This window comes from Heteronotia binoei, chromosome 21, assembly GCF_032191835.1.
Source record: "Heteronotia binoei isolate CCM8104 ecotype False Entrance Well chromosome 21, APGP_CSIRO_Hbin_v1, whole genome shotgun sequence".
NCBI lineage: Eukaryota > Metazoa > Chordata > Lepidosauria > Squamata > Gekkonidae > Heteronotia > Heteronotia binoei.
Genome location: NC_083243.1, coordinates 25368539 through 25387405, shown reverse-complemented (window position 1 = coordinate 25387405; position 18867 = coordinate 25368539). Strand labels below are relative to the sequence as shown.

At 44.4% G+C, this 18867-nt stretch overlaps 1 protein-coding gene across 1 annotated transcript in view; it reads left to right on the top strand.

Annotated features, from left to right (window-relative positions):
- The first annotated feature begins 6207 nt into the window (after positions 1–6207).
- Positions 6208–18867, top strand: part of LOC132589040 (60 kDa lysophospholipase-like) — a 105837-nt gene continuing 93177 nt past the window's right edge. The window contains exon 1 of the mRNA XM_060261584.1: positions 6208–6367. Coding sequence (XP_060117567.1) covers positions 6208–6367 — 160 coding nt within the window. The remainder of the gene's footprint in view (positions 6368–18867) is intronic.

The window sequence follows — 18867 nt, the reverse complement described above, 5'->3', positions numbered from 1 at the left end:
GTATTTAAAAAGCATGTAAATATATTTTAAAAGTATTTAAAAGTCTGGCAGCCTATTCATTTCACCCACCTGGGGATTGGCCACCCTGTTCACAGAACTAAGCCAATTTCCACTCCTCCATGAAAGCTTGCTGGGTGACCTTGGGCCAGTCTCCCTCTCTTAGCCTAACCTACCTCACAGGGTTGTGGTGAGGATAAAATGGAGGAGAGGCAAATGATGTCTGTTGCTTTGGTCTCCACTGTGGAGAAACGCAGAGTATTAATGAAGTAAATGCACAATAGCTTGAAAGAGCCCTCATCGTAGAATTTAACACTAATCATTCTTTGTGTGATTTCTCCTCCAAAATGAATGGAACACACTGTATACTAATGGAATATGCTTGACATCATTGTGCTTGGATGGATCAGACTTTTAAATTGGAAAACAGTAGATGGATTTCCCCTTTACTCTTCTCTTCATGCTGAAAGGGAAGAGCTGAGATTTGGACTGTTGTAGAAACACATGTCTTTGTCTAGTGTAGGGGTTCCCAAACTCTCCCCCTGCTGTAGCCCAGTTATTTTTACACTTCTCCTTCATAGTCCACTAAAATTTGGGGGTGGAGCCAGGAGCTGATGTCTCCCCACCTCGCAGGGATATTGCAAAGGCAGGCGATCTGCCTCCCCACCCGTTGGGTGTTTAAATGGGGAGGGGAGCCCGGGAGCTGCCTTTGCTGCCTCCCTGCCTCACGGGGAGACCAGCAATGGTGACCCATACTTGTGAGCTGATACTGAGAGGTCCGTGACCCGGGACCAGGTCATGACCCTACAAATAGGAAACATTGGTCTAGTGACTGTGCAATTCTTGGAAAATTCAAGAATGAAAAGCAGAAGTTGCATTGAGCAAGGTCTAATTAATTATTTGTCATATAGTCCACCACCCAAAACTACAGTATTGATTCATTGCCCTTCTGGTGTCTTACAGGAGTTATCCTCCTAAATGTGAATGTATTACATCTCTAATAATGCTGAAAAGTCCGGATAAAGAACATGACCCCCCCCTCCGCCCCCAGCAAGATGATGACTCCAGTATATTGTATACCCCCCCCCCCCCCGATGCCATACTGTGGACAGATTGTACAATACCTTGGTTAATTTAGTGCAGGGGAACCAATTGTAATGTTGTAAGTCATGGAATATGATCACCAAGGACAGAATTACATGACATTCAATATGATGCTGTTAACTGAACTGGACATAGAGAAAGAGAAATTAGCTTGTTTTAAGGTTCTGAAAGGAATAACACAAGATCTTGTAGTCTGTTAGTACCAGAGTGAATCTCAGTAGTGATTCCCCCAAATTAAAATTATTGTGGGGTGGGGGGAGAGAGAGATTGTAGATTCACACAAATAACTTAATTGTATATAAAATATTTTTTAAAAATTAAAAATATAAAGAATCTGCTCTAAGTATCTAAAAACTGATCTCCCAAGCACTCACACAAAACTGAGAACAGGGTGAGTATGAGGGAAAGAGAAAAGCATAAGGAGGAAAGGTGTTAGAGTGATACTGTCTGATCCAAGGTTTTTGAGATGCTTGAGAATCGAGGGGAGTCTGTGCAGTAGATGCCCAAGGTGGCAGAGTATTGAGGAAGAAGAAGATACTGGAATTATATCCCGTCCTATACTCTTCCTTTCATTGGAAATAATGGATAGCAGCACTTTCTTTGGGGGCTCCTAGAATTGGACCCCGTGGTCCAATCCGTTTGAAACTTGGAGGGTGTTTTGAGGAGAGGCATTGGATGCTATGCTGCAAATTTGGTGCCTCTACCTCAAAAACCAGGCCCCCCAGATGCCCATGTATCAATTCTCCATTATACCCTATGGGAATCGGTCTCCATAGGGAATAATGGAGTGCCAAGTGGTCATTTTCCCGTCCCCCACTTTCTGACCCTGAAGCGGGGGGGGGGAATGGGCCTCCAAATCAGGGATCTCCTGCCCCCACCTCGGGATTGGCAACCCTAGGTGCATGGACTAATTGGTCTCTTTCTAAGAATTACCGTAACTCCTGCAGTAGCACAATAGCCCCCCCCCCCCCCCCCCCGCAAAGCAATGTTCTTAGAATTAATCTTTTTGTCCTACCACCCACAAATGCTTTGGCAGCAGGAATCTCTGAAGGATTTTTTTTTTTTTGCCATCTTACAGTATTTCACTACACAAGATTTAAGGTGAGACGTTGTTCTGTTTGTTTTCTAATGCCAGAGCAGGATTAGTACCCCAGTTCATGCACTATCTCTGCTTTTACAATCAGTGGAGCAGATGGTTGTTATTAGATTCCCTTCCCTCCATCAATCTGGTAGACCCAATTTTAGAATATGGATTTTCTTCCTCCACCCCCTTCCTCACTTTCCATTACTATTTTGCCTTTGGCAATATAATTTTTGCAAGGTCTGTAATGGTGTCTTTTAATTTTTAATGCTTTATAAAACGTGAATGCGTTTTTCTCTGTTGAGGGAGGTCTGGCATATGATCTTTTGTTTTTAACGGAAATTTTACAAAACCTGACCACCTTTTTCTCCTTCAGTTTTGGGAGGTTTGTTAAGTGGTCATTTGCTTTTTTTAAGATGAAAAGTTTAATAAAATCTGAGGGTATTGCCTTCATTTTGCTGGAGGATTGGACTATGGTATTTTATAATGAAAGTTTTATAGAGTTTGAAAGCCTTCAACCTCCATTTTTGGCATAATTTTTTTTGGGGGGGAATGCATTTTTATTAAATTACAAACCATACTACAAAACATTTAAAAATTATTTTAAAAACACCAAAATACACACAAAACCTCACAATATCTTTACATTTTTAACAAGTATATGTTGTGATCTGTCCTAAGCCTGTCCTGAAAAATATAAGCCTACAAAAATAAATAGATAACTAAATAAATAACATTATTCAAATATAAGACATACTAACCATTTTACAATATTTTACCACATCTTCATACAAAGCAATTTACAAAACTTTAACTACTACTTAGTATATGTATTATACACACACACACACGCACACACACACACACTCCTTTTACATATTATCTCTTAACAGGAGTGTCAAACATGTGGCCTGGGGGCCAAATTAGGTCCCTGGAGGGCTCCTATTAGACCCCTGAGCAACTGACTCTTGTCTGCTCACTTCTCCGTTTCTTGCTTCCTTCTGCATCACAGTTTGCTTTACAAGGCTTGTTCAATTGCAGAGAAGCTACAGAGCAAAACCTCAATTTTCTCCATTGGTTGAGACTCCTTCCCCTCCTGGTCCCCTGGGGAGGGAGGGAGGGTGGGTGGGAAAGAGCCAGTTTCCTTTGCCCAGTTCCCTGGATCCCATGGGAGAAATACAAAGAAAGCACCTTTAAGACCAACAAGTGCTCATGTTTAAAATGTTTTATTTTAAGGGTTTTTTTTTTTAAAAAAAAACCCTTATGTTTTTCTGTGTCCTTTAAAAAGTTTATATCTCTGCTACCTAATCTTAAATAGCTGCACATATGGTCCTGCCAGACATGGCCCAGCCCCAAAAGGTCTCATTTATGTCAGATCCGGCCCTCGTAACAAATAAGTTTGACACCCCTGTCTTACATTATGGGAGATTCACTTCCCTCCATCCACAGCCACCAAGCCCTTCATTTATCTCCATTTCTTGCCAACTCCTTAAATTTCTGATGTATGTACTCAATCGTACTAACAGAGGAAATATTTCTAATATTTTTCTGTTGTTTTGCTCTCATCCATGTCAAAACCTTGTGTCACTACCAAATTGATTAGCCTCTGTTGACCGCAGTGCTTGTCTACAAATGTGCAGGCGGCGGCCCCTGTTTCTCATTCCTTACATCTCTCCTACAGGTATATCTTCATGAGTATTCAATCCTTTATTCTTTCTTTTCCCGTCTTCTTTATATATGTCTTCTTTCTGTTCTCCATTCCCCTTCCAGACTTCTTCTGTGGGGTCCTTCAACACATTCTTGAAGTTCCAATTTGCTGGCTATCCTTTAATGCACTCCACTTAAAAATCTTTGCAACCCCTTCCCACTTCTTTGGAAGTCAGACACGCCCTCAAAAAGTGCTCAAAAGGTGTTTTTTTTTCTGAAACACACACACTAAATAATGCACTTTTAGGGTACTTTCCAGCTGGATTTTGCCAGTTCATTCCAAGCATTATAAAGAATGAGTGCGTGAGATCACCATATGTATCCATAAACCAACATTCAAACAAATTACAAAGGAAGATACCTATTAATATATTGATGACTCCATCTTTATCAAATTTACATTTTAGGTTTCCTGAATAGTGAATGAAAAGCTAATGATCCTTAGTCTAATATCTAATATTTAAAATACTGATAAGGGATAGAATAAACACATTTATGTAATACTGATAAGGAATAGAATAAACACATTTATGTAAACAACCATATATTATAACCTGATTGATTTGGTAGAACATTGTTGGATTTAAGATAACCAATAACTGGATCCCAATAGTGTTGCATGTAGTTTTTGATAATAAAAGAGTCTCCTAAAAAGAATACATGTTGAGTAATTTGAGACATAATGAAAGTTTCCCAAATTCTATCTTACCAGCAATGTTCCCTCTAAGCTGCAGAGTCTTGTGAGCAAAAATTCTAGTTTGTGAGCTAGTGGCATTAATTGTAAACTACTGCACAGATTATTGTGCTCTGGGGCCATTTTTCCTGAGCTAAAACAAAAATGTGTGAGCTGGAGGCTAAAAATCTGTGAGCTAGCTCATGCTAATTCTGCTTAGAGGGAACACTGCTTACCAGTTGTTTGTTGTATTACATTTTTTTCTTCTCAATAAAACATTTAAAATTTTTAAAAAATTGATCTCATTCCCTCCACACCGTATTGAGAAAGCCACCAATTTCGCACTAGGCTTTTAATCCTGGTTTAGCCCTGTGTCCCCAAGGTGACATTTTACACTAAAATCATAGAGTTGGACCAGTTTCGCACTAGACCTTTACTCCTGGTTTAACCCTGTCCCCAAACTGACATTCTACACAAGAATCAGAGAAACCAACTCTATGATTCTAGTGTAGAATGTCAGACCGATTTTGCACTAGATCTTTAACCCTGGTTTAGCCCTGTCCCCAAACTGACATTCTACACTAGAATCAGAAAATCAGAGAAACCAACTCTATGATTTTAGTGCAGAATGTCAACTTGGGGACAGACTTAAACCAGGATTAAAGGTCTAGTGCGAAATTGAACATACGAAGCTGCCTTATACTGAATCAGATCTTTGGTCCATCAAAGTCAGTATTGTCTTCTCAGACTGGCAGCGGCTCTCCAAGGTCTCAAGCTGAGGTTTTTCACACCTACTTTCCTGGACCCTTTTTTGGAGATGCCGGGGATTGAACCTGGGACCTTCTGCTTCCCAAGCAGATGCTCTACCACTGAGCCACCGTCCCTCCCCTAAATTGGACTTGTTTTCTCTGATTCTAGTGTAGAATGTCAGACCGATTCCACACTAGATCTTTAACCCTGGTTTAGCCCTGTCCCCAAACTGACATTCTGCACTAGAATCAGAGAAACCAATTCTATGATTTTAGTGTAGCTTGACGACAGGGCTAAACCAGGATTAAAGGTGTAGTGCGAAACCGGTCCCACCAGTTTGGGGACAGAGTTAAACCAGGATTAAAGGTCTAGTGGGAAATTCGTCAGCCTCTTGGCTAAGCAGGCGGCTTCTCCCGCGGCCCTCCGCCTGCCCTGACAAGAGGGCGGGAGAGAGGCAGGCACGGCTTCTGCCCGCTCTCCCCAACTCTCCGCCTCGGTCATCCTGAGGTAAACCAGCCGCCGTCTAGTTCTTCGCAGCCCTTTTGTCTTCCCTCTCCGGCTCTCCCCCGCAGGGCAGAGACAGCGGCAGGCGGGCATTACCCTCCCTGTTCCCCTCAGGCGGCGCTCCTCACGGGTTCCCGCCACTGGGCTACCCTCCCTTCGCCTCAGGCGGCGTCCCTCACGGGCGGGAGGGGGGGGGACCAAGCGGCCTAACGGGAGGCGGTGGCTGTAGTTGGTCCTCGGGAGAGGCCGGTCGAGGCCTGGGCCAATGAGAGCGGCCCATTGCGGAAAGGGGCGGCGCTAAGAGCCGGTTTATGTGTCGGCGCCTCACGCACTTGGGGTATCGGCCAGTTGGGTTCCGACGACACGCGACAGTCAACTGGAGACGGAGCAAATGGACCAACAACAGGAGATCTTAGTGCTGGGCAAAGCCCTCGCCTGCACCGAGCCCTCCCCGGCGCTGGAGATCGGCGGCGGCTGCAGGACCATGGCCGAAGTGCGGGTGCTGGTGGTCAACACCGGAGGGACCATCGGGATGGTGCCGCAGTCCGAGGGTGAGTGAGGGAGGGAGGGAGTGGGGCGCGCAGTTCGGGTTGCCAGCCTCCAGGTGGGAGCTGGAGATTGCCTGGCATTGCAAGCGGTGTTCCCTCTAAGCGGATTTAGCGTGAGCTAGTGCACGGATTTTTGGCCTCACGTTTTTGTCTTAGCTCAGGAAAAAAAAAATATAGCCCCAGAGCACATTAATTTATGCAGTAGCTCACCACTTGAATGCCAGTAGCTCAGAAAGTAGAATTTTTGCTCATAAGACTCTGCAGCTTAGAGGGAACATTGATTGCAACCAATGTTCCTCTGAAGCCACGGAGTCTTGTGAGCAAAAATTCTACTCTGTGAGCTACTGGCATTCGAGTGGTGAGCTACTGCATAACTTAGTTTGCTCCGGGGCTATTTTTCCTGAGCTAAGACAAAAATGTGTGAGCTGGAGGCCAAAAATCTGTGGACTAGCTCACACTAACTCAGCTTAGAGAGAACCAAACTTGCAACCAATGTTCCCTCTAAGCCATGGAGTTTTGTGAGCAAAAATTCTACTCTGTGAGCTACTGGCATTCAAGTTGTGAGCTACTGCATAAATTAGTTTGCTCTGGGGCTATTTTTCCTGAGCAAAGACAAAAATACGTGAGCTGGAGGCTAAAAATATGTGAGCTAGCTCACACTAACTCAGCTTAGAGGGAGCACTGATTGCAACCTGTGTTCCCTCTAAGCTGAGTTAGTGTGAGCTAGCTCACGGATTTTTGGCCTCTGGCTCACACGTTTTTGTCTTCGCTCAGGAAAAATGGCCCCTGAGCAAACCAATTGATGCAGTAGCTCACAACTTTAATACCAGTAGCTCACAACTTTAATGCCAGAAGCTCACAAAGTAGAATTTTTGCTCACAAGATTTAGACACAGCTTAGAGGGAACGTTGATTGCAACTGATCTCCAGGCTACGTCCATCCCTTGGTGGTTAATTTAAAACACTTGTTCTACTTCTCCTGGAGAAAATGGCTGCTTTGGAAGGTGGGCTGCATAGCATTTTTATGCCCACCCCACCGAGGCACCTCCCCTCGCTAAAACCCACTCTCTCAGAATCCACCGTCAAAATCTCCAAATGTTTCTGAACCTGGAGCTGGCAACGCTAGTGGGCATCCAGGGCAATTTCCTTTTGGCTCTCCCGAGGCGACAGAAAATAACTTCGATTTGCCACCTGTCTTCCAGGTCCCTGCCAAGATACTGTGAGCTTCTTGATGCTTTCTAAGATTGTAAAAAGTAGTTTTTTGCAATAAAGTGTTGATAGTGTGGGACAACTGGCAGGTGATGAAACTGCAGGCAAGAAAAATGGTAGAAAAGGATGGGCATTGTCGTAGATATGCACATCGGGAAGATGACTAAGCGAGCAATCACAAATTCTTTTTTCTTCAAAGGTTCCTAAGCAAACATGAAGAATGAAGAGGTAAAAAGATAATAATTCCAAATTTGATGTCTTTGCAGTGTTCCTTCGAAGCTGAGTTAGTGTGAGCTAGCTCACAGTTTTTTTAGCCTCCAGCTCACGCATTTTTGTCTTCGCTCAGGAAAGATGGCCCCAGAACAAACTAATTTATTCAGTAGTAGGTCACAACTTTAATGCCAGTAGCTCACGAAGTAGAATTTCTGCTCACAAGATAATCTAAAACTTAGAGGAAGCATTGCATCTTTGTAAACCTATTTTTATTGGAGTCTGTGGAACTTTAAAGATCAAAAAAGATGTTGCTCCAAGCATAAGGTTTCATGGGCTGGAGCCCACTTAATTTTATGCGGTAATAAAATTTTGTTGGTCTTTGAACGGTGCCCCAGGAAGTGACTTGAGGGCACTTCACAGCCACACACAAGGTGCTGCAAAGTCCAGTAAAAATAAAAAGAAGTAATTTCCCCCAAACAATTTTAAGGTGTCTTGCTAAAACTTCACAAGGCTTCTGCCTGACAGGTCAAAATTCAGCAGGTGGAGCATTATCCAATGCATCTACAGGTGTGTGCATTGAATTTCAGCCTGACACAGCTGACTAAGGCAGTCCCTGTGCAGGAGCATTGGGGTGAGTATACATATGTAGAAGACGAAAAAGACTGTAGAGTTATACCCTGCCCTTCTCTGTGATGAAGAGCCCTGTGGCGCAGAGTGGTAAAGCTGCAGTACTGCAGTCGGAGCCCTCTGCTCACGACCTGAGTTTGATCCCAGCGGAAGCTGGTTCAGGTAGCTGGCTTGAGGTTGACTCAGCCTTCCATCCTTCCGAAGTCGGTAAAATGAGTACCCAGCTTGCTGGGGAATAGTGTAGATGACTGGGGAAGGCAATGGCAAACCATCCTGCAAAAAGTCTGCCGTGAAAACGTGAAATTAACATCACCTCAGAGTCGAAAAATGACTGGTGCTTGCACAGGGGACTATTTTTTTTTTTTTTACTTCTCTCTGAATCAGAGACTCAGAGCGGCTTACAATCTTCTATATCTTCTACCCCCACAACAGACACCCTGTGAGGTGGGTGAGGCTGAGAGGGCTCTCACAGCAGCTGCCCTTTCAAGGACAACTCCTGCAAGAGCTATGGCTAAACCAAAAGGAGGAGTGGGAATCAAACCTGGTTCTCCTAGATAAGAGTCCGCACACTTAACCACTACACTGGCTCTCTATATGTATATGTGCAAGTGGTAGGGTTGCCAAGTCCAATTTAAGAAATATCTGGGGACTTTGGGGGTGGAGCCAGAAGACATTGGGGTGGAGCCAAGATCAAGGCTGCGACAAGCATAATTGAACTCCAAAGGGAGTTCTGGCCATCACATTTAAAGGGACAGCACACCTTTTCAGTGCCTTCCTTCCATAGGAAATAATGAAGGATAAGGGCACCTTCTTTTGGGGTTCATAGAATTGGGCCCCCTGGTCCAATCGTTTTGAAACTTGGGGGATATTTTGGGGAGAGGCACTAGATGCTGTACTGAAAGTTTGGTGCCTCTACCTCAAAAAACAGCCCCCCCAGAGCCCCAGATACCCGCGGATCAATTCTCCATGATTTTCTATGGGAATAAATCTCTATAGGGAACAATAGAGTTCCCAGCAGACATTTCCCTCCCCTCCCCCCGCTTTCTGACGACCCTGAAGCGGGGGGAGGGTCTCCAAACCGGGGGATCCCCTGCCCCCACCTGGGGATTGGCAACCCTAGCAAGTGGCGGGTGGAGGGTTTAAACACGCACAAAGAGTGTTTAAACACGCACAAAGAGTTGAGTTGAGGCTGTGTCTGTACAGCACTTTTCCTGGGTTCCTAATTCCCTCGGGAGAATGCTACACATGAAGAAGGCTCCATGCAAACATTCAACTGAATGTTGAACAAAGTGGGGTGGGGGGGCTGCTTTTTTGTCTGCTAGCAATATTAACCACCCTACAGTTTTCCAAAGCAGGGGTTGTCAAGATGTGCAATCTCTCTTCCCCTTTCAGTACATGCTCATCCACATTTACTTACATACTTGCAAGCGGGTAGACATGTTGGCCTGAAACAGCAGAACAAAATTTGAGTCCTGTGGCATATTTAACAAAGTTTTATTCCAGGTGTAAGATTTTGTGCGTGCACATGAAAGCATATGCCTGGACTAAAACCTTGTTGGTTTTAAAGGTGCCATGGGACTCAAACTTCATTTTACGTACTTGTCTTACTGTTCATTCAACCTGCTTCTTGAACAGGAAACAACTAAAGCACTAATGGGGTTTGGCGGTCCATTGAGGTATCACAACTATCAGATATTTGGCGTTGAAGAGTGCCATCAAATCACAGCTGATTTATGGCGACCATGTAGGGTTTTCAAGTCAAGAGACCGTCAGAGGATAAAAGGAAGTACTTCACCCAAAGGGTGATTAACACATGGAATTCACTGCCACAGGAGGTGGCAGCGGCTACAAGCATAGCCAGCTTCAAGAGGGGATTGGATCAACTATGGAGCGGAGGTCCATCTCTGGCTATTAGCCACAGCATATTGTTGGAACTCTCTGTCTGGGGCAGTGATGCTCTGTATTCTGGGTCCTTGGGGGGCATAGTGGGAGGGCTTCTAGTGTCCTGGTCCCACTGGTGGACCTCCTGATGGTGCTTGGGTTTTTTGGCCACTGTGTGACACAGAGTGTTGGGCTGGATGGGCCATTGACCTGATCCAACATGGCTTCTGTTATGTTCTTAAATCTCATAAGGGTTTGCTGGCAACATTATATGGCATTCTGATCAATTTGGAAGCTAAGCAGGATCAGCACTGGTTAGTATTTGGATGGGGGAGATCTCCAAGGAAGTCCAGGGTTGCTACCCAGAGGCAGGCAATGGTAAATCCACCTCTGAACGTCTCTTGCTCTGAAAACCCCAATGGGGTTACCATAAGTAAGTTGCAACTTGACAGCACTTTCCACCGCCATAATTGGGGACCTGATTTGCAAAAATAAATTTCAGAAGACAGATGGAAATATACTTTGAAATAATATTTGCTGTTGAGTCAAGAGAAACCCAGCTAAAAATATTTTTAAATGGCATTATATGCTTTCATGATTAAAGCAGATATCAGGGGAGGGATTGTCTGTGAGATTGCATTTAGTGCAAAATAGAATTATAGAATCGTAGAGTTGGAAGGGGACTCCCAGGGCCATCTAGTCCAACCCCCTGCACAATGCAGGAAATTCACAAATACCTCCCCCTGAGTTCACAGGATCAGCATTGCTGCCAGATGGCCATCTAGCCTTTGTTTAAAAACCCTCCAAGGATGGAGAGCCCACCACCTCCCGAGGAAGCCTGTTCCACTGAGGAAGTGCTCTAACTGTCAAGAAATTCTTCCTAATGTTGAGCTGGAAACTCTTCTGATTTAATTTCAACCCTTCCTTGGAGGTTTTTAAACAGAGGCTAGATGGCCATCTGACAGCAATGAAGATTCTGTGAACTGAGGGAGAGGTATTTGTGAGTTTCCTGCGAAGTGCAGGGGGTTGGACTAGATGACCCTTGGGGTCCCTTCCAACTCTATGATTCATTGGTTCTGGTCCTACCTTCTGGGGCCACAGAAAACAATTCTGCACCATTCTCTGTATGACAGTCCTTCAAGTACTTGAAGATGGTGATTATATCACCTCTTAGCTGCCTTCTCTTCAGGTTAAACATACCCAGCTCCTTCAATCTTTCTTTATAGGACTTGATCTCCAGACCCCTCACCATCTATGTTGCCTTCCTCTGGACCTGTTCCAGCTTGTCTATATTCTTCTTAAAATATGGTGCCCAAAACTTAATGCAGTACTCTAGTCAGGAGTGGCCAACGGTAGCTCTCCATAAGTTTTTGCCTACAACTCCCATCAGCCCCAGCCAACATGGCCAATGGTTGGGGCTGATGGGAGTTGTAGGCAAAAAAAACATCTGGAGAGCTGCCGTTGGCCACCCCTGCCCTAGGTGAAGTCTTACCCGAGCAGAGTAAAGCAATACCATCACTTCTATACTTCTGTTAATACAGCCCAAAATTGCATTTGCTTGTTTAAAAAAATATTTTATTAGGTTTCCGCTTTCAAAGGAATTAAAAGGGGGAAGGGAGATGCATACTTTGGATTTTAATTTTTTTTAAAATGTTAGTTATAGACCATAAGATATGGTATTCTATGACTTACAGCTTTTATTTACTTTTTTATGTATACTGGTCTTTTCTCTTATACCACATATCTATATTGTATAATGTAGATATATGACAACAAATCCTTCTCTGCATTTGCTTTTTAATAGCAAATAGCTCTTGCATTCAAATCAAGGATGTACAGCATCTTGTGCAGTTTGAACCTGTGGCCAACTAAAGAAAAGTTAGAGGCTATGTTGTACAAAGGCCCTACCTTTAGGTATGTGCAAGGGGAAAAATGGATTTGAGTCTGATTCTTTTGACATTTTACCAACTTCTCAGTGATCTGTTTCTGTAACACTGAAGTTGCAACTACTTGTTTTAGAAAATCTACTCCTGGTTCCTCTTGGTTTGAATGGGAAGCATGTTTCCAAATAGGGCATGGGGATATGACAGGGTGTCTCTGCTGTTACAGAGGCTGCAACAACCTGGGTAGGAGCAGTGGCCACACACCCTTATTCTTGCCATTGCCGCCCCCTTTTCCCCCTTGCAAAAAGCTCAGGCATTATGATGCTCATGCCAGGATGCCTTGTGTCCCCTTCACCTCTCATTTTCGCTTTGGCAGATGCTGTAGTTGTACAGGATGAGTGATCAGGAAACATCACAACATGATGTAGACATTCCCTATAACTCTCCCTCCCAACACTGCAAGAATCTCATAAACCTCAAGACTAGACTGTTGTAATATACTTAGTATGGGCCTTCCCTTGAAGACGGCATGACACATTTAGTTGATTCACAAGGTGGTGGCAAGATTATTAAGTAGGACTAAGTGGTTTACCACCTCAAGTCTGAAATCCTTGTGTTGGCTGCGCACTTTCAGTTGTGAGTTGTTTTTTACAATAGAAGAGAAACACCCCAAGGCACACTCTATGACAGGGGTGGCCAAATTTCCTTAATGTAAGAACCACATAGAATAAGCATCAAAAGTTTGAGAACCACAAGTCATGAATGTCAGATGTTTGAGAGCCACAAGGTGGGCAGGCAAATAGATGGAGGGAAGAGGAAGAAGTGGAAAGAAAGCAACTTTAACTTAAATGCATTCTCCAAGCCAACCAACAGAGTGGTGGGAGCTTTGAGAGCCACACAATATGTGTGAAAGGGTCACATGTGACTCCTGAGCTGCAGTTTGGCCACCCTATAGTTTCTAAGGTCTAGATAAGACCTGAAGGAGGGTCCATTCTGTCTTATCCAGCGAGGACATTTTAACTTTATGCATGTTCACAGTGACGTATCATGACACTGTGGGCTGTTGTTTTGAACATGGTGTAAATAGAGACCCAATACTCAGCATATATAAAGAGGAGCCCTGTGGCTCAGAGTGGTAAGCTGCAGTCCAAGCTCTGCTCACGACCTGAGTTTGATCCTGGCAGAAGTTAGGTTCAGGTAGCCGACTCAAAGTTGACTCAGCCTTCCATCCTTCCAAGGTCAGTAAAATGAGTACCCAGCTTGCTGGGGGTAAAGTGTAGATGACTGGGGAAGGCAATGGCAAATCATCCCATTAAAAAGTCTGCCATGAAAATGTTGTGATGCGACATCACCCCAGAGTCAGAAATGACTGGTGCTTGCGCAGGGAACCTTTACCTTTACTCAGCATATGGTCAACCTCTCCCCATCTGGAGGAGATCCTGTTGGCCAGACCATCTGATCTGCATCTCCATCGAATGCTGTCAGTTATATCTTGTTTCTCTCTGTCGCTTTGTTCCCTTGTCTCTGGGAGGCTAAGTGGTTTTGGCAATTGTTTGCTATCTGTCCGCTGCTGAATAAACTGTACCGTTGCTGAATAAACTGTACTTGTTTCTATGATTCTCTAGACAGACGGGGAGAATTGTGGGGAGTTCTCTCAATAGCGCTGGGTCCTGCTTCTCCAGGAGGGTTAAAGATATGCGAGATCATGGGATAAGATAGAGTAACGAATGAACAATGCAACCATGATACATTAATTAAATGTTATATTATGCAATCTTTACAAAACTCCTTCACCTTTTACAAAATTGTCTGTTTTATATAACTTTTAACAAATATTCCACCCAACTCTTCAGGATATGGTTATGCCAACAAAGTCATTAAATCCAAGAAAGTCCTGTGTTAGGGTCAGTTCTGTTTATTTCTCTGTTTTCTTCCGTGTGTCAGCTCTAAGTAGCTTCTCTTGCGGTTTCCCCAATGGGACTGCTCTGATCCCATTTCAAACCTTCATCGAGGCAGAGGCCTCATGGGATAATTTATCCAGATTATATCTCCAAAACGTCCATTTAGGTACCCTCCCGGCTTGCTGCTAAATCCATTCTTGTTATTTACTCCATCCAGTGTTATCAGATTTATTACACCATCAAGTGGTACCTACCCCTAAGAGGTAGGACAGCACCAATAAATACTTTAAACTATTGTTATTCTTGACACCTGTTGGGTGCCTAACTTCTCCCCGTTATGTGGCTGCTTAAGGATCTGGGTCCTTCATATCCTGGGGACCATATCTCCAACTGTGTGACAACTTCACTTGTCATTTCAGGATTTGGCAGATGCTTCATTTCAGACAAGCATTAGGCATTTTTGTCAGCCACTCCTGTTTTATTGAATGGCCTTCCCGTTGCTCAGAGGTTATAGAAACTGTACAATTGAGTTGTTTAGATGCGTTTTTAATGGCTTTTGATTAAAGGCCTGTTACGTTCTAGTGGCAAACTTTTGGAGGATGTATCTTATTCAAATAAATGAATAGGAACAGACAGGAGACATTGCTGAGTGAAGACCCTCCCCCCAGTCTTCCGAATTAGGTTCTATAACAGCCATGTGCCAGGCAGAAATTTAGCAGTAAGGCTTTCTGTTGCATGGCTATATAGTGATGGAGAGATGTTACACCTAATTGATTTCTGCCTGTTGTGCAACTCTTAAAGGCATAGAGCCTTTCTTGGCTTCTTTTCCCTTCTCTGTATATTTTTCAACTTCTTCCAAAACAGTGAAACATTCTGCACCTTGTCTCCTTCATTTTGGGGCAATTAAATCTGTGATATTTTCTTTTATTATGGAAACTGAGTAAAAAAATAGAATCACACAAAGTTGGAAGGGGCCGTAGAGGCCATTTAGTCCAACCCCCTGCTCAATGCAGAATCAGCCTGGAGCAGGGGTGGCCAAACTGTGGTTTGGGAGCCACATGTGGCTCTTTCACACATATTGTGTGACTCTTGCAGCCCCCATCCCCACCCCATCAACCAGCTTGGAGAAGGCATTTGTCTCTATAAATCACTTCTTGAAGCCAAACCAGCTGATGGGTTGGAGAATGCATTTAAAGTTAAAGCTTCCTTCCTTCCTTCCTTCCTGCTCTCAAATATCTGACATTCATGTCTTGCGGCTCTCAAACATCTGACATTTATTCTGTGTGGCTCTGACATTAAGCAAGTTTGGCCACCCCTGGCCTAGAACATCCCTGACAAGTGTTTGTCCTGCTGCTGCTTAAAGACTTTTAAAGACAGAGCCTCTCTTGGCTCCTTTCACCTTCTCTGTGTATTTTTCAGTTTCTTCCAAAGTCATGACAATTTGAAGCTGGACATTCTTTGAAGTGGGCGGTACTGTTTGTCTTTTTAAAATTATCTTAAGTATTGCTACATGGCTTGGATGCTATTCAGAAGCGGGGTTTCCCCTTTCTTCCCGGTAGCATCAAAATGCTGTCATGCACTTAATGGGTTTCACTGTTTTTCCCAAATCCGCTTTGCTGCTGTGTTTTGGGAAAGAGTGCAACAAAATCAGGGTGGCAACCACGTGTAAAGGAATGTCTGGATCTTCTGGGTGCTGCCCACATCAGTGTTGTTTTTACTGCCTCAGTTTGCTGGGCTGCCTTCCACCACAAGGTGTTTGTTTTAAAATCGACAGTATTATAGCAATATAGCAGTCTCGATGCCCAGCTTTCATTTTTAAAAAATGATTTGTGGAAATCTAAGGAGAAAGGGCGCCACCCCACATGAGGTAGCGACACCATCAGAACTGGGACACCATCTTGTTTTCCTAGAATCTAATGTTTCATTGTTTGCTACCTTGGTTTTAATTGTTCTTTTGCTGGCTTTATATCGCTGTAATCCTCCCTGAGCCCAGTTTCCAATAAACAACAACATCTCTTGCTCCCTTCACTGTCCCTAGTCTCCCTTCAGCTTCAGCTGAAAGACTTACTGACCTGCTGGAATGGCCTTGGGTCAGCCATAGCTTTCGTAGGAGTTGTCCTTGAAAGGGCAGCTGCTGTAAGAGCTCTCTTAGCCGCATCTACCTCACAGGGTGTCTGTTGTTGTGGTAAGGGGGAGGTAAAGGAGATTGTGACCGCTCTGAGATTCAGAGTATAGGGCGAGATATAAATCCAATGTCGTCGTTGTTGTCTTCTTCGCTGGGAATTCAGAGAACCTGATATCAGTGTGATGTAGTAGTTATAGCAGGGGTCCTCAAACTTTTTAAATAGGGGGCCAGTTCACTGTCCCTCAGACTGTTGGAGGGACAGACTGTTGTGGTGGCTGCCGTTACTGTACAAGGCCGCGGGCCGTCAGTTCTCCGTCTTCTGCATCTCTCTCCCTTCCCCACACCACACACCCCAGCCTGGGAACTCACCTCACCTCGGTATCGCCTCACACTCTGTCTCTGCCGCCTCAGCCCAGTGCCGGAAGTGTGCATTGCTAACGCGAGTTTAGGTCGAACGTCACTTCCGGTCTGATTTTGCCATAACTCGGCGGGCCGCATAAACGTCCTCAGCGGGCCGCATCTGGCCCACGGGCCGCAGTTTGAGGACCCCTGAGTTATAGTGTTGGACTAGGATCTGGGAGACCCAAGTGTGAATCCCTGCTCTGCCTTGGAAGCTCGCTGGGTGACCTTGGGCCAGTCACATACTCTCTGCCTAGCCTACCTTACAGGGTTGTTGTGAGGATAAAATGTAGGCAAGGAAAATGATGTAAGCTGCTGTGAGTCCCCATTGCAGATAAAGGTGAAGTATAAATGAACTGCTTAAAACAAATGAAAATAAGCCCTCTGAGTGGGGAGGTTGGCTACCCTGAGGGACTGAGAAGGGGAAATGTGCCGGATGGAAGCCCCGTCTTCTGCCCGAGCAACTGAAATCGTCTAGCCCTGGAAAACACCATCATCAGTCAATCACTTGGAAGGCTTCAAAGTGCTATGTAAATGCCAAGTATTTTTCCAAGGATTTCATTGACTGTAACAAATGTTGCATTAAAGGACTTATTAAATGCCAATTGAAATGCAGTCAGCCAATATGTACTTTACCATCCAGTTTTATTTTACTATAATTTGAGGGCTTTATGATCACCTGAAATAAATACTGAGTTCTTGCATTAGCGGAAGAAACTGCCATTGGCTGAGCAGAGCAGGAGGCCAAAACAATTCATTTTACTTTTATGCCCGCCTCGGCCTCTTCTACGTAGATAAGCCAAAGATTACAGTTTATGGCTGCAACATTTAGAGGTTGAATCTATACATGTTTATTTGTGGATGTGCTGAATTCAGGAAAATATTTATCTTACAATCCGCTGGACAGTTGAGCCTCTTTGTGGCTTCGATCAATTGTCTGTCAATCATTAATGAATGGTTTCTTGATCGGTCCAATTTCATTTTCATTTACGAGTTCCTCAGGACTTCAGGCTTCAGTTGGGCTAACCTAGATTCTCGCTTCTTAACTTTAAGCAAAAGAGAAAAAAAAATCCCTGATGTGTCTCTCATGGTGTCTCCACCCATTTACAGAGGGTGACAGAAACAGCAGTCAACTCACAGCTGACTTATGGTGACCCTGTAGGGTTCTGAAGGCAAGAGACGTTCAGGGGTGGTTGGCATTTACAGATGTGGGGGAAGCCCACCGGAAACTAGAGATTTTAAAGTAGGTTTTCATTTCCTTGTTCTCTTTTTTTTATGAGGACTTCAACAGTGTTACGCGTAATGACGATTGTGATCATTTTTCAGGGCAAACATTTCAAAGGATGATGAAATGTCACAAGGTGCAACGCAAGGCCGTCCCTTTCAGGGGAATGTTTCCATTGCCTTCTGTGATGTTGACTTTTGTCCTTCATACATAACTGTAACAAGGACTGACTCAGCTGCATCCAAACTCAGATTTGTATTGTGCTCAGTTTTTAAATTCCTGGGTTCTATCTAGAATTGGCAAGTCCAATTCAAGAAATATCTGGGGACTTTGGGGGTGGAGCCAGGAGACCTTGGGAGCGGAGCCAGGAGCAAAGGTGTGACAAGCATAATTGAACTCCAAGGGAGTTCTGGCCATCACATTTAAAGGGACAGCACACCTTTTAAAATGCCTTCCTTCCATAGAAAATAATGAAGGATAGGGACACCTTCTTTTGGGGCTCCCCTGGTTCAATCCTTTTGAAACTTGGGAGGTATTTGGGGAGAGGCACTAGATGCTATACTGAAAATTTGGCGCCTCTACCTCAAAAAACAGCCCCCCCAGAGCCCCCAATACCCGAGGATCAATTCCCCATCATTCCCTATGGGAATCGTTCACGGAGGTGCATAATGGCTGTGGGGGCGGGGATTCCCCTTCAGCCAACTGGCTGGGGGAGGGGGGAAGCCTGTAAAACCGGGAGATCCCCCGCTGGGACCTGGGGATTGGGAAGCCTAGTTCCAGCACTACTTTTTTTGAAAAACAGGTTGGATTCAGCACATTTCCCTGCCCCCCCCCCCCCCCCCACTTTCTCTAGAGCTCTTGTAATGAGCCCTGTGGCACAGAATGGTAAAGCTGCAGTACTGCAGTCCGAGCTTTGCTCACGACCTGAGTTTGTTCCTAGCAGAAGCCGGATTCTAGTAGCCGGCTCAAGGTTGACTCTGCCTTTTGTCTTTCCGGGGTCAGTAAAATGAGTATCCAGCTTGCTGGGGGTAAAGTGTAGAT